Genomic DNA, 15,101 nt, shown 5'->3' with positions numbered 1-15,101 from the left:
ACGATATAAAGTATTCAGGTTTTCTTCGAGACTTCCGCGCACGATTTTTCACACCCAAATCACCAGTCGAGTGACAGGCAAGATGGATTTCTCGAGAGAGGACGATGTATCGCCGATGTCGGTCGCGTTGCGCGAAAAGTATGTATGAGAAAAGTTACAGATGCCATCGTAGAACATAGTTGCATGCAAAGTCCTCGATAAATTATGCGCTTCACTGTGCACCCGGTCAAGCCGAAAAGAAAAGCAATTTACACTTTGTTTTCCGTATCATTTCGTTTCTAGCTTCGAGGCGCGAATCTTGGTCACTATAGCGAATAGAATCGCATTCCGTTGCTCTCAACAAAATGCCCATTTCTTTGTAGACAATTTTCGTCCTGGAAGAACGAATATATTTGCAAAACTATATCGCTGATGTCAGTCGCAATATTCAATCTGCCACAATTACCACTTTTTATTATCCTTCCGACGATCGGTGGCTGGTACTTGGGTGCAGGTAGAAGCATCTGACAGAGGAAGAACCCGCAAACATGGTTAGGGCATCAGCGCCAGGAACCGCTATTGCACTTCGTCGTACTCTTGTCGGGGCGAAGTTCGGCTGACAAATCACGCGGTCCTGATAAAGGGGCCACTTTGGCCTCCGGTGAACTGACCGTCTCGATTCGCCGTTCAAAGATACGTGCGAAGTCTGAGGGATTTGCGGGCATTCATGACGCGCGCGCAGGAGAATGCAGAGATGCAAGGAGCCATACAAATGGACCGGGATACCTTTTCTTTTTGCCATAAATCTTCCTCTATTCTCTACTGGCGACTGCGCCATGGAACTATCTTCGGTCGTGAGGGATCGAAGGGTAACGGGAGCACGCGTTCATCATGTCCACCTATTGTAGACGGTTCCTTCTCTCCGCCCAGCGGAGAAACGAGAATCGTTCTGTCTAAGAACGCGATCACGGAAACAAGCTTACGAGTAAAACAATGAGGGTGCCGTAATGAGCAATTCCATGAGGAGGTATCTCAATTTGACTCGCAACGTCTTTCTACTTTGCACACGTTTCCGCGTAGATCTTCTCAATCCTTCAAATTCTTGACAATTTCTTTATCGTGTACAATTTGTACTTTGAAACCTATAATAGTTTTGTAGTTTTCATTTTCTATATAGTGACTATATAATCGTATCAGCCAGAAAATAATTAAGTATACGAATTTTTCTCTTCAAAACGTCTCTCCGCTCTGTAGCAGGTTCTGAAAATGATCTGTTTTAAATTCATTTTTAGTTTAGAATTTTTCTTAATTCCTCTTTTTCAGCAGTTACTATTGTATTGCATTTTAGCATTATGCTGAATATTAAAATTTTAATCATAGAAGTATATAACTCGATTGCGCGATATTTTTATGGAGTAATAAGAAACATTTTTAAAGAAATTTTTTTATAACTTGAGAGATATACCATTTACCATTCACGTTGACTTAATTGAAATCCATCCCGTCTTGCATTTTCACTCGCGCGATATAAACGTATCAACATGCATTACGAGCTTACTCGCACGTCGGTGAGGTATTAAATCTCGCAGCAAGAATTAAATTTCGCGCAGTCATTTACGGTTTACGGTGCATGCTGGCCGGTAAAAATGTCGGTTGAAATTCATCTTTGTTATTTCCGCGTTGACAGGAAATTAAATCAGAACTGTCGACTCCGAGGAATGCGAGAGATGTCGCATTAGCGAGTGAATATAATGTGCTCGTCGCATGCGTTAAAGAGGCGATCAAGAATACTACAAGCACTAAATATATTTCGAGTATTTTGGTATTCATGCGGTCACTCGGGGCTTGGCCTATCACTTTAATGCGAAGTTGCACACTTCACTCTGAAATACCAACTCGAGGACCGGGTAACCCATAGAAGTAGTAATCTGTGGAAGTAACCCATGGAAAATGGACGAGTTTCATTGCGACGCGCGAGATTGTGAAAACTAATTTACGTTCCAGTTGGCCATTACGAACAAAACGGAATGTTACAGTGTCGCGATAAACTGAATTCTCGAATTCTTTTTGCGATCCAAGATGATTTAAAAGTGATCACAGTCGGTTGGATAACGATTTGCATTCTTCTCGTGCTTCTGATAATTATCGGCGGAATAAATATGCCGGAAACGATGGAGACGTCGCTTTCACCTACAGTGAAATAAATGGTGGTAATCCCATGAATTTCTCGAGGGGAGGAGCGTGCTAAAAGTATGGGAGGCACTCTCGAGCCACGCTCAAATTAGCGGATACCCCGTGAACCATCTGGTCAACCGGAAAGGAGATTAATTTAATTTGCATTTAATCAGCATGCAATCTCCAGAATATGAATATTCAAAGCGTACCTGAAGCTCTTTCCCCTCCCCGCGACGTTCCACCCGCTCCTATGGGATTGACAAAACATAGAACCCACCACCACCGCGCCAACATTTATCGGCATGTATCCCGCTGTACTGTCGCGTTTCTTGTCGTTCGTCCATCTCTTCATTCGCCCGTGCTTTTCCACGCGCGTACGTGATCACGATCGTGAACGAGATTATAAATTTGTGTTACGTGACGGGAAAGCGCAATTTCGGGAGCTGGTCAAAGACCGGTGATCGTGCAATATTTTTGCGCGGGAATACGTCTCCTTTGTCACAGATATGCAGAAAAGCGAGTTTTACGCAATCTTCGTAACAGGACGCGGACCGATGAAGTCTATACGGATGTTAAAGTAACGAGGAGCGCACTGGAGAACACAATGAGACTTGTCGTGAAAAATAAGTGTTTCAGCCGAATGCAATTCTGCTTGAGCTAATTGCCACGCCAATCATCGAGCGTCTCGTGCGCAATCCAAAGAAACCTCCTTTAATCTCCGCGAGCGTAATAAACCGCAAACGTTAAACGCCGCACGGTGACACCAGTCGCAGATCCTCGCGCTCGAGAGGAAAAGAGAGCGCGACCGCACCCATTCCGTTGGCTACACTTGCACCGCGTGGCGAGCGCTGGGATTAAAAAGGAAGAAAAGGGTACAGGCGGGCAAGTTTGTCGTTCGCTTCCACGCGGGCTACGCCTTCGGGAAAGCTCATCCTCTTAGCACTTCGTTAAATATTCACGAGAATCTCCGTTTAAGCGCCGCGTTACCGAGACTCGCCCAGAGAGTCCCTGGCGGAGTTGGCAGCGTCCCCAACTTCATCCGGCGACGTAGTCACCCCAGAGAAACGTGCCGCCACCGCGACCTTCGAGACAAAAGCCCTGTTAAGATTTCCTTTCGTTCGGAGGGCCTTCCGGTTCCGCTAGTCCACACGTTGTTGATGCGAACATTTCTTGGTTTGTTGGAAAAATATACTACAATGCATCCCATCGTGCGATGGGAAACCAAAGTGTAATTCTTCATCACGGTTTTCATTTATTCGCCATGAGGAGAAGAGACGATACATGCTACTCGGAAGCGGTATTTCCCCGCCGGGGATCGGTGTCGAGAAACACACGCGATTGAACCTCGTGCAAAGTATGAATGGTTTTTTATTGACGCTTACGTAATTTCTCATGGGACCCGTGGAACGTCTCGTTCCCGTCGAATGCATCGTTGGCGTTTCTCCCGTTGTGCATTCGCGCGAATCAAATGCGAGGTACTCTATCGATCGCCTCGCCCTCGCCTCCCGGAACACCGTAGTTGTAGTTTAAAGTGCACCGTGGTCCGGATGCGAGGCGGAGGCACCCTAAGGACCCTCGCGACAGTCGCTCGATCGGATTTGCCAGACTTACCGAGAGCACTGTCCGCGACGGAATAAGCGTTTTGCTGAGTTTCCGTCCGCAAGCACGGCGCCGCTCTTTGTGCGTTTAGTTGACATGGAACTTTACTGGCCGCGTACACACCGTTGTGTCCGCGGGCAGACCATTACGAGACCGTCCAACTTACGCTCGTTACCAAGCCGTAAAGCGGCTCGCTTGCCACCGCTCGTTTCTGAAGCCCGACATCTATTCCTCGCAGGCTAGAATAGAGGATAAATGCACGACGTCAGCGGCCTGACGGACGTCTCGAGGAAGCGATAAAAAGATCGTCTATTTTATCGTTCCGTTAAAAAGTGGGAAGCGTCGCGTCGTTAGCCTTCAACGCCAGTTTACGGTTACTAAGCGCTGATTATAGGGAACGGTTGAGAATAAGGGAACTCTCCGTGCTGTCTACTATCGTTGCTGACGTTCCTCATCTTTATCTCGATTTTTGAATGACGTACTGTTTTTAATGAAAGGCGATATCTCCTGTTAAAGAATAGATAAACATTTACTCTCCATGTAACAGTTGCGAAAGTATATTCTGAAAACGGTTTACACAGCGCTTAATTCAATCATCGTTAATTTAATGTGCAAACGGAAAAGCAATTAGTCTGATGCGGCATTTTATCACTATCCGAAAAGAAGTTCTGCTTTCGATCCCTTCGCGCTGATGCACGGTCGTAAATTTCGTGAACTATCGCATGCAGCTTCCGCACTTATGCTAACCCGTGTAGTTATTGCACGTTGCTATACGACCAACGTTTTATAGCTATAAACTTTTATCGTCTTTCACTATCTGTACAGACGAGTGTCAGCAACTGTCACGTAAGATTTTTCGGATTTTCCCATTTTTAACATCTTCCTTGGAACTTGCATTCCGCGTACCTACAATGCATAAACAATGCATAAACAACGCACAAGTACTACATAATATCACAACTTCGACAAACTCGTTATGAATATCTCTTAACTATAACATAACTTTTAATCTCTTGGCGACTCGAACTGCCACGTCGAAGTAGCGTATAATCTTAAGAATAAACTTTCTGACAAAACTTATTTAAGTAATTTTATTAAAATTGGAATGAAGGTCTTTGTGTATGACAAAGTTTTTGCGAAAGGTAACAAAATATAAAATTATGTAATTATCGACAGAATAATTATGTCTTTATAAACTTTTGTTATGTCCGTAAAAGAAAAGCTTCTTCGAGTATGTTGGTTCCTTCGTTCATTTATTGGAATATAACATATATACAACATTTTTAATGTTGCTGATCTATACATTTCAACAATTTTTCAAGGCCATTTTCTGAGTCACTGAACTTGAATACTAGTCCCTAGGCATCTCGACACTTCGGGAATTTTTCCAGTTCATAGATACGAGGAGGGATCTCTGTCCTTAATGCCCATAAAAAAAAAGCTTGGCGTCATGAGGTTCTCGATGGCGACCAAGGCGCTTGACGCTTCGTCGATCGATTATCGTTATTAGGTTACGGCTAACCGTTGCTTTGAAGTAAACCGGGTGGCCGTGCATCTTCGCTACTCACAAAGAATGTCGAGGAATACTCTTGCAGGCTTTTCTCTAATCGCTGCACCACAAACAATGTACACTGCCAGACATTGATATCGCGCGCTCCGTTGTATTGATAAACGTTCGTTTGAGTAAAATGCGCGGAAATGGATAATGCATCGTCACGTACCGTGAATAGACAAACGTTCATTGAATAGTTAAGATCTCCCCTGACGCATTTCCGGTTAGAGAGTACATTGCGTTTCGTTGTTCTTGCTGTTTTGTTATTTTATCGAGTTACGCTGGTTGCCCGCCTTTTTCTGTTCTGCATGTTGATCATTGTGCCAATATACATAACGATATTATCATTTCTCACTACGCCGTTTAACCCTAAAGCTGGGATAGATGTTTGAATTATAATCGACGTTCCTTGCAATTAGAGCTTTATAAATATAAAAACAGAAAAGTATAATATATTTATAACAATTTGTTATCAAAGGCAAGTTTGAAGATTTTTCTGTATCGAAAAACACTTATTCAATGATAGATTATAGTTTTATAATTTACACAACGTGCACACAATACATATAATAAGTTTTATAAAATCTCTGTGTGTGTGCAGAAGAAGGAACAGCCGAATAATGGAGATAATACTCTTTGTTCAGTGATAAAGTTCTGTGAAAACGCACGGATCATTGGTTCCATAGAGAGGTGATCCTTTACACCTCGAGATATCGCTGTTGTCCGATAATTCCTCTGTCGACGACCGGGAATCACACTTCCTCTCTCAATCTTCCGTTTCTCGAGCATCTCCGACCTTCTTCCGTTTTCGCGATTTGGTATAGTCTGATCACGTAAAGCGGTTCTCTACCGAGAACCACTTTGGGGATTCGGTAGATTCGAGTTCCCAAGCCAGTAGAGCTCCATCGCGCGAGCTTTTCGTATTGACCAAGAAGATTCACCCAGGAGATGAATCGCGTGATTGACGTCATGGTCTTTCGTCACGTAACAGCGAGCGACCGGTAAATCACTAAGAAAGGATCGCCTTGTACGCTTCAACACCCTCGATTTAAGGGGGGAGCCTGCTTTAGAACGTTGAAAATAAGGTATAATTTTACGAATTTTTTTGGAGAAACTATACAGCGGATCATTATAAAACTTTGATGCATTTATTAGTACATGTTTAAAGATAAAAAAAATTATTTTTTGATTTGAATATATCGCCTGTAGAGGTCGTCCTGGAGGCATTGTAAATTGGTGAGCATTCTCCTGCCTCCAAATTTCATCCAAACTGAAAAATTGAAATATTTTCTCGTTATTTATGAATTCCCATCGTCGATGAACCTTTAATATTCATAAAAACATTAAGTTAAACAATTATTTTTGCATGAAAAAGTTCAAAAACTTTGCCTAAAAATCGTACTTTTGTGTTCTAAGCTCCACCATTTTGGCACTTTTCAACTTTTTTCTTCTCTCTTTGGTTCATCGACGATGGGAATTCATAAATAACGAGAACATATTTCAATTTTTCAGTTTGGATGAAATTTGGAGGCAGGAGAATGCTCACCAATTTGCAATGCCGGTGACGCGGCTGCACTAAGATTTCTCCAGGACGACCTCTACAAGCGATATATTCAAATCAACAAATAATTTTTTTTATCTTTAAACATGTACTAATAAATGCATCAAAGTTTTATAATGATCCGCTGTATAGTTTCTCCAAAAACAATTCGTAAAATATACCTTATTTTCAGCGTTCTAAAGCAGGCTCCCCCCTTAAATCGGTGATTTTGTTATGGGACTATTGAAATTGAAATAATAAAATGCAATATTAACATCTGATATCGGAGCGGGTACAGTTTTGACATAATTCAGGCTATATTCCAGATTATTTTCCAGGTCATACCCGAGATCTTAGCGATGAATATATATTTACCCCTGTCGCTAGCCGGCGATATCCTTTGGCTGTCCCATGACCTTCCCACTTGGCTCCATGTGGATACCACTAGCGTGGACCACGCTATTTGCGTCATGTAATGCCACTGTAGACGATCGCTGACTATTCTTAGGGCGATCACGATGATCGGGCGACGTTCGTTCGGGGGGCATCGAGGCACGGCGCCGCTGGGCCGTCGTCGGCGCACAATCCGATCATCCACTGGTCGGCTGGTCACAGAAAGAGAGAGAGAGAGGGAGTGCCTAGTTTTCCTCCTCTCGTGAAGGGGATAGTTCACCGCGTTTAAGAGCCGGCGAGCGTGCTGGTGTTGGTGTATTGCCTGAAACGACGGAAGCCCAGCAAGGCGTGGTGCCGTCAGCATGTTTCAGTCTGATGTAAACACGAAGCACAGGTCGGACTCCAGTGCACCCAGTACCGTTGACGAGAACGGCCACGCGCGAATTTCAGAGTGACCGTGCGACACGGTGCCGAACTTGCGATCGTCGCGAAAATCGTGCGTCGCGATACCGCGAAACGTCCACGCGCGAAATTTTAATTGTGGCTTCGCGATCTCGAGTGACGTGTGAGTTTCTGGAGTCGCGGATCGAAACGTCTGTTTCTGAGTTAGTGGTGAACCGTCCTGATGGAGGATTTTTATTAACTCTGTGTGTTCATATCTTTGGAGCTAACAAGTTAGAAGTTAGCTGACTGGCGGATGTTTGAAGTTTACAAACTTGATGACATTGATTTTGTAAATATCGCAGAATAGCTGGACATGAAAAGATGCTTCTTGTTCTTCGTTAATGGATTTCGAAATTTTGCAAGCGAGACATTTGCAAATAAATGGACTTGAAATCTTTTGGCGACACTTATCAAATAGACTTTTAAAATTATTAGATTGTTCTTATTATTCGTTCAAGTTAATTACATTAGTATAATATTATTTATCTGCGAGGGAGATAAAAGTATAGCGTATATGGAAAGTTAACATTTTTTTACAGAGGATAAAAGAATTGTTCGAACTTTTTGATTAATGTTGATACGTTAAGTAATATTCTATCGTTGATGTCTTAAGATTAAATCTATCTTGTTACAAGTATTATGATTTATTATAACAATATATAAATAAGTGACAAGTGCATTTATGATGGACGTGAGATGAATATGTCGTTCTCAAAGTTCTTAAAATTGGATACTGAAGCAGTGAAACAATTTTATGAACTCGATAATTTATGATACTGATACAAGTGAAACTTCGCTTTGAGTTCGTTTCAACGAATCATGTCAATGTGAACGTGAAGAGACATGCACACGCTGATTAGATAAGATTACCATTCTGTCGAGAATAATCTTGCACGGTATACGCATCATCGAAATATTAGTGCCGAGAGAACTATCAATGAATCGTCAACGCGCGTTTATTTTGTACCGTAAGTGTTACTTTATACCGTTAAAATGTTTACGAATGCAGCATACATGTTCAGTAATTGGCAAGATAAATAATAATCTTACGTGCTCATATACAGCAAACATGGTGCGATGGTATAATGAAAATAATTTAAATAATTAAAATTGTCGGAGTTTTTAATTCGCATAAATAAAATCAACGTTTAAAAGACAATTACTCGGTCCGCTTAATGCAAATTAATTAGAAAATTGTAGTGAAATGTTTCCGAAAACGGAAAAAGAATTAAAGTTGTTACGCATTTGTTCGTGCGTTTAGCGCGTGAGGTATCGTCGGTCGCAATCACTGCAATTGCCATTCGCGGGAGGCCACACACGTCGCGCAAATTTGTCAGATCGCCGAGTATTAAAGTGCCATTACACGTAATGTCGGAACGGGTCCGATCTGGCAGCGCATTGATAAAATACAAATTGTTGCAAACAGTATGTAATTAAAGAAACATCCCGTTGGTGACTCGATGACGTAAGTATCCCCGTGGTCGCGCCCAGTGTTCGTTTGGCCTATGAAGGGAGTGTCTTTCACGTACGACCTAGTCATTAACGACGACCGAGGGGACGCGTTGTCCCAGGGGGATAAAGTTAACTTCAGGGTGCGTTTTGCTGGTAAAGTAACAGCACGAACATACACGAACGCGCCGTCTTCGAACGCGGAGCAGTTTTAAAAGCTTTGCTCTATCCCTGGAATAAATCGTGAGCTTACGTAAAGATAAGGGATAAAATGAAGATTTGCGTGTGATTAGATATCAAAACAGTAGTGAAATTAATTCAGTAACGTGCCGGTGAAAAATAGCGTTCGAAAGAAATATTTGTCGAATTATCTAAGCGTTCCACACGGAATTGAAGGCAAATCTATCTCATAGGCTGTGTTATTTTCTTGAAGCTGTTAATAAATAAAATATGTATCGCGAGTAATGGACAATCTGTGAAATGCCCTGTGTTTGTTTTATCGTTCGTGGATTTTAAAGTTGTTTATTCTCTAGAAAAAATATCGCGAGGGTCGATTTCCAAGTTACATGCATCGCAAATACGTGAGCACGTGAGATAAATGGATTGAACAAAGTTGAGGCGATGCGCTTTGTTTCGAAAGTGCAAACTCTCCTCTGATGTTACAACAATATAGGGAAGACTTGATACGACGCTCTTATATAGAAGACATGCTGCTGCACGTCGCAAGCTTCAAGTCGATAACGCGAAAGGATTAATAACATTATCGTGAAAATCTTGGTGACACTTGTGGAGATTCGTGAAAAAAGTGGCGTGTCTGTGAAATTTTCTGTGGAAAGACATATAAAAATGTGCGTAATGTGACCCGTTACTCGTCCATTTATTTCTGCGCATTTTCCCGTTCTTCTATACGTTACGCAATGAGCCTGTGGCGATTTGGACCTTTCAAAGATGGTACGTTCATTTTTATATCATAGATGATGTATAGATTATTGTTCGTTCGAAGCACATGAAGAAAATTGAATCTGCTAAAAATAATTAAAAACAAGCCTCTTTTGTTCTCATGTCATTTTAGACATTTTGACATTTCTCTTTATCTGCTTTTTTCCATTTTTATTTAGCTTTATATTTGTTTGATATCTGCAATATGTATGCGTTTCCACTAGCAATATAATTGACAGCGATAGTCTGATGTAATAATATTTACCAGTGAAATCGACGATTGTTATGAATAAAAGTAAGCACGAGTGAAGTGTATCCGATGTGGTATATTGACCGAGAATAGAGAGCGCGGAATTTATTGCGCTTATCTAAATACGCGTCCGAGCGTCACGCATACACTTCGATGAGCAGAAAAAATCGATCAACGATGTTGATGTACATGTGATGAGAGCTTTCCTGTACACCACGGCGACAAACTTTCTACGTACGCGTGATAGAATTTATATATTGCTTGCATAGACGAGCAACGAATAATGCAGCCACGCCAATTTTTCATCAAACTATTTACTGCAATGCGTGATTGCGGATAGGAAATCGAAAACTTTCAGAGACGACGAGATTTGCATTTATATAATAAATTGCTAATGCTTGATGTTATTATTTTTATTCGATCAATCCTGGCACAATGTTTATATAATAAAGCTAAAGAATTTGAGTGAATTGATCGTGCATCGCGACATTGTTTTGCAACTGTTATAACACTAGACAAACTTCATATTTCATTTTTTCCTGGAAAAAAGTGAAATTATTATTTTCTTATTAAGTAGTTTCTTGATAAGCTCTCGAAAATTTTTCCATAGTTTTTAGAACTAAAAGTTGTCTCGTAATTTATTACATAATTTCAGTGTAAAATCAGTGTATAAAACCAAATAGGGAAACTTTTTCGCGAACATATTAATATTCGCAATATTTCATGTATGTTTTTGGGTAGGAACTGTATTAACATTTAAATGAAATGTGTATACTTTGTTTTTATTTGTGCATCAAACATTTATTACATTTGCATACGGTACACAATATCATACATGAATTTATAGATTACAGTTTTGTTCGGAAATATTGAATGCATTATTAAAATATAAGCTGTTTTAACATTATTTCCAAAGCATTTCTGACCACAAAACACTTTATCTATAAATAAAGAGCATATCTTCTATGTATGTGTCGACTTGGCAACGAGCAACAATGAGCATTTAGGTCATCGATTGCTTTGAAAACAGTATCTTATTCAGATCTTTCGCGATCTTGCAGATACCTCGCGGAACCTTGAATTATTCTCAGTATCAGCATTTACACCATTTACACACGAACAATCATTATCGTTATCACAATAATTTCTCATATTTTCTATGGAGAATATAGTTAAACACGCAGTTATTAAATTTCGTTTCACTGTTTATCGATAATTTAAATTTTCAACATAACGAAGTTTCATTCCGACAATGGCGATTCTGGCACGCAGGCAATCCGGTGTAACAAAATTTTATCTCAAACTCGATTTAAACCTCGAATGACCGAGTTCGTGGTAATAAGATTTTATCATGACAATAAAAAGTGCATATGATTTCAGTCATATTCACAGTTTGCTTCCGAAACTAAAAATCTATATGATCAATTGTCTCCGTAAGTAGAACGTAAAATTCTGTTTTATTAATATTTTATCGCACTTTGATATATTCAAAGATCAATGCTTCCGCTGATATTTAAGCACACGCATCGATGACGCGTGCCTGCGCAAAACAATGCCGATTACTGATTCGCATTATTCCGCGTGGCGGCGGGAATTTACCGTGATCGGCGTTGCAATAAATATTATATATCTATCGTCGTAGTTCCCCGACCGCAGCGAGCGTTATTTTTCGATGAGGCGTTTTATTTCCTGGAGGACTCCCCGCGCCTCACTCTGGACGCACCACAACGGCGTGCTGATGTTGAAAGAGGCTGCGTCGACAAAGGAATTGCGCCGCGTTCGAGAGCGTCCCCGGAGAGTCGCCGACGTTGCGACGTCTCATTGTTATGTAACCGTTGTCGCATCCCACGGAAAATCGGTCCCCTATCACCTTTCGCACCTGACATTTCAAGTTCCCTCTCGCTTCACTTTGGGCGACCCTTCGACTTCGTCCTCCTCCTTGCGCCCTTGCGGCTCATAACACAGCTTCGCTATCGTGGATAAAATACATATGACGAAAAAACGCGCGCATACGTACAGAGCGAGATCGAGCAGCAGAGCTCTCTGAGCGACAACCGAGAAAATGTTTGTCGTTTAAAGTGCCACTCTCGGGGGGTTTCTCATGGGCTTAGCAGCGGCACAGTGCTGCAACATTCATATTGAGCTGATGGTCCTTCGCCTTTTCTCTGATTCATGCCTTTCTGTTTATGTGATAGATTTGGGGAGCCGTGATGGATGTTTAAGGAATAACGGCGCCGCTCTTGCGAGATACAGTGTCTCCATTTTACATTATTATATGAACCACAGAAGTAACTAGATTTTTTATGAAAAATAATTGAAATAGAAATTCGAACGATAAATAAATAAGAGCATATATTATATATTATATATTTATTATGTATTATATATCTTAATTATCAAGTGTCTCTTGTAAGAAGATTTTTTATCGTTGTTCCATTTATCCATAATAATTCGTCTTAAGCAAAATTTGAGTAAACCATTTAAGTGTGGTGAAAAATTATGATCTTTGGATGAAATTGGCATTAGAGAAAGATCGGCCTCCATTATCCCATTTCTTTTTAACTGAGCCAGCAAGCGTTAATCTCACGTCCATAAATTTCTCATAACCCCGATTCAACGGAGATATCTACGTTTATCGGGTTTGTCGTCGCCATTTATCAGAATTTCCAGTGACACCGTTTTGTCTGTGGTTTTCCATAAAACCCTTCCTGAAACAGACACTATCGTTCGCATACTACTCTATTTTCACCTCGGCCACGTGACGAACAGTCGCGAAGATACTGAGTAATATCATCTCGCATTTTTTTATTGCATTTTATCAAGAAATTCAGGCTTGTCGCGAAGCCGAGAGATACGTGCTAAGGAGAATAAACGTGCAACTCCGACCTACTTATTTATTTTTCTTCGTCCTCTTACTATTCTCTCGCGAGTTTTCCATATTTCTCCACCAATCGCGAAAGTTTCGTCGATACGACCGGATAAAAACCGCGGATGAAAGCCGCCGGTAGGATGGCGTGATAGGAACGGAGCTCTATATCGCGAAGGACGGTTATTGAATAAGGTAAGAAAATATTGCAGGAACGCGACATCGAAAAACTCAATGAGCCGCCACTGCCACCGCCATCATCGCCAATGGGGGTCGATCGGCTTTGTCTGGCTTTTTCTCGCAAGACAACTCGCCACCCCACTCGCTGTGTCGTTCATCGATTTTCCGAGCACCGAGCACCCCCGATATAGTGGCGGTAATACGTCGCAAACTCGCACGAAGTGCGCGCGGAAATTGGTAAACAGAGTTCGCACTAGCTGGTCGGTCGTTGTTCGCAAAAGCCACAGTCGACAAAAAGTAATTTCACACGAGATCGCGAAAAAAGGAAAGTCTCGATCACGAGGAAGCGTGACGAAAATGTAATAAAAATTGTCGTGGAATATGACGGCTGTAAAAAGAAAGAAAAAGACGACGGCGGTGGCGATCGTTTTTCCACGTTCGTTCGAATCCGCGACCGATGAAACAGTATACTTTGAAGAGAATTGCCTTTTTGCTCGTTAAATCAATGACGTGATTCCATGAGGACATTCTTTCGAAATAAAAATTGTAGGTCATCGTGCACGCAACAATGATTTATATCTGTTTCACTCCATTGCTCGTCAACAATCGGTGAAGGCAAATGCATTCTGGCGGTACCTGTATTCATATTGTGCTTGCAAACCGAAAGTAAAGGAAAGTATCGCCCGTTTCCGCCTAATTTGATTGCTTGAGCGAATTTTCATGCTGCTCTTGATCGGGGTATCCATTGAGTTTAATTGTGGTCTAATTGGATCCTCTGAGTCCGATTATCAAGGAAACGAGTTATCTCATTTGATGATTACTCGTTTCTTTGGCAATCGGACGAGAGTGCCAGCTTCCAGTAAAAGTACAATTACATTAAGAGATTTCGCACGATTCAGCGCTCGACGATTCAAAATCTCTCGTTAAACGTGAACGATATTAAACGTGTAGATATGAAAGCGTAATTAATTATACGAATAGTATCTACGTGATATCGATCGCACGCGCTTTGTTTCTACGAATATTTACGTGTTGGTCTCGATGAAAAGCTGTGCCCCGGCTGCAATTTTGCCATCGAGAGATGACGCTGCAAGTATTACATTATACCTTGATATGTTGCATCGTTTTTATCTCGTCCTAAGTTTTTACTTGGAGCACGGATAGATATACGCGTGCACTTCCTACTTAACGTAAATATCTGGATATTTAATATCATGCATGACATGCGTCTCTCTAATTTACGCACTCCACCTTTCTCTGGCTAGATGGAACAACTGATTCATGCAGCATGCAAAGTGAATTCCTTTCCGTTTATCTTTATTTTCTACCGCACGACGCGACGTCCTAGAATACTGCAGGTTACTCGAAACCGGTTACGACATAACACGCTTTCGCATTTCTTGTGCTGCATTCCACTCTCATTATGCATGGTGACCGGTATGCTCATAAATAAAGTCTGTAGTTCGCTTAAAGAATATAAAAGGGTTCATACGGGTCATATGATTATTCGCTAAATAAACGATAACAATAGAAGATGTGAAAAATATCTCCTATCTACACGCAGCAGAAGCTATGCTTTTTGCAGCAGAAAACCAAATTAGTTTTTAAATATTCGTGATTAATTATATTTGCTGTAATTACTTGAACATGTACAATCACTTCGATTATTAATGAAATTACGAAGTTGCTCGAGTATAAAGCTGTAGACATATTTGCAGATTAAAATACCTGTTAG

The 15,101-nt window shown here is 41.2% G+C and overlaps 1 protein-coding gene across 7 annotated transcripts in view; it reads left to right on the top strand.

Annotated features, from left to right (window-relative positions):
* LOC105284085 (phosphatase and actin regulator 4B) overlaps positions 1-15,101 on the top strand; it is a 227,287-nt gene that overhangs the window by 4,469 nt on the left and 207,717 nt on the right. The window contains exons 1-2 of one of the 7 annotated variants that reach the window (XM_026970290.1): positions 7,524-9,147; positions 9,665-10,082. The exons of 3 other annotated variants lie outside the window; for them this stretch is intronic. In XM_026970290.1, coding sequence (XP_026826091.1) covers positions 10,049-10,082 — 34 coding nt within the window. In that variant the 5' untranslated portion in view covers positions 7,524-9,147; positions 9,665-10,048. Of the gene's footprint in view, positions 1-7,523; positions 9,148-9,664; positions 10,083-15,101 lie in introns of those variants that run through there. 3 more of the 7 variants (XM_026970293.1, XM_026970292.1, XM_026970291.1) reach the window with 3 other exon arrangements.

The sequence above is a fragment of the Ooceraea biroi genome, chromosome 6 (genome assembly GCF_003672135.1).
Source record: "Ooceraea biroi isolate clonal line C1 chromosome 6, Obir_v5.4, whole genome shotgun sequence".
Lineage (NCBI taxonomy): Eukaryota > Metazoa > Arthropoda > Insecta > Hymenoptera > Formicidae > Ooceraea > Ooceraea biroi.
This window is presented reverse-complemented; position numbering and strand designations above follow the sequence as displayed.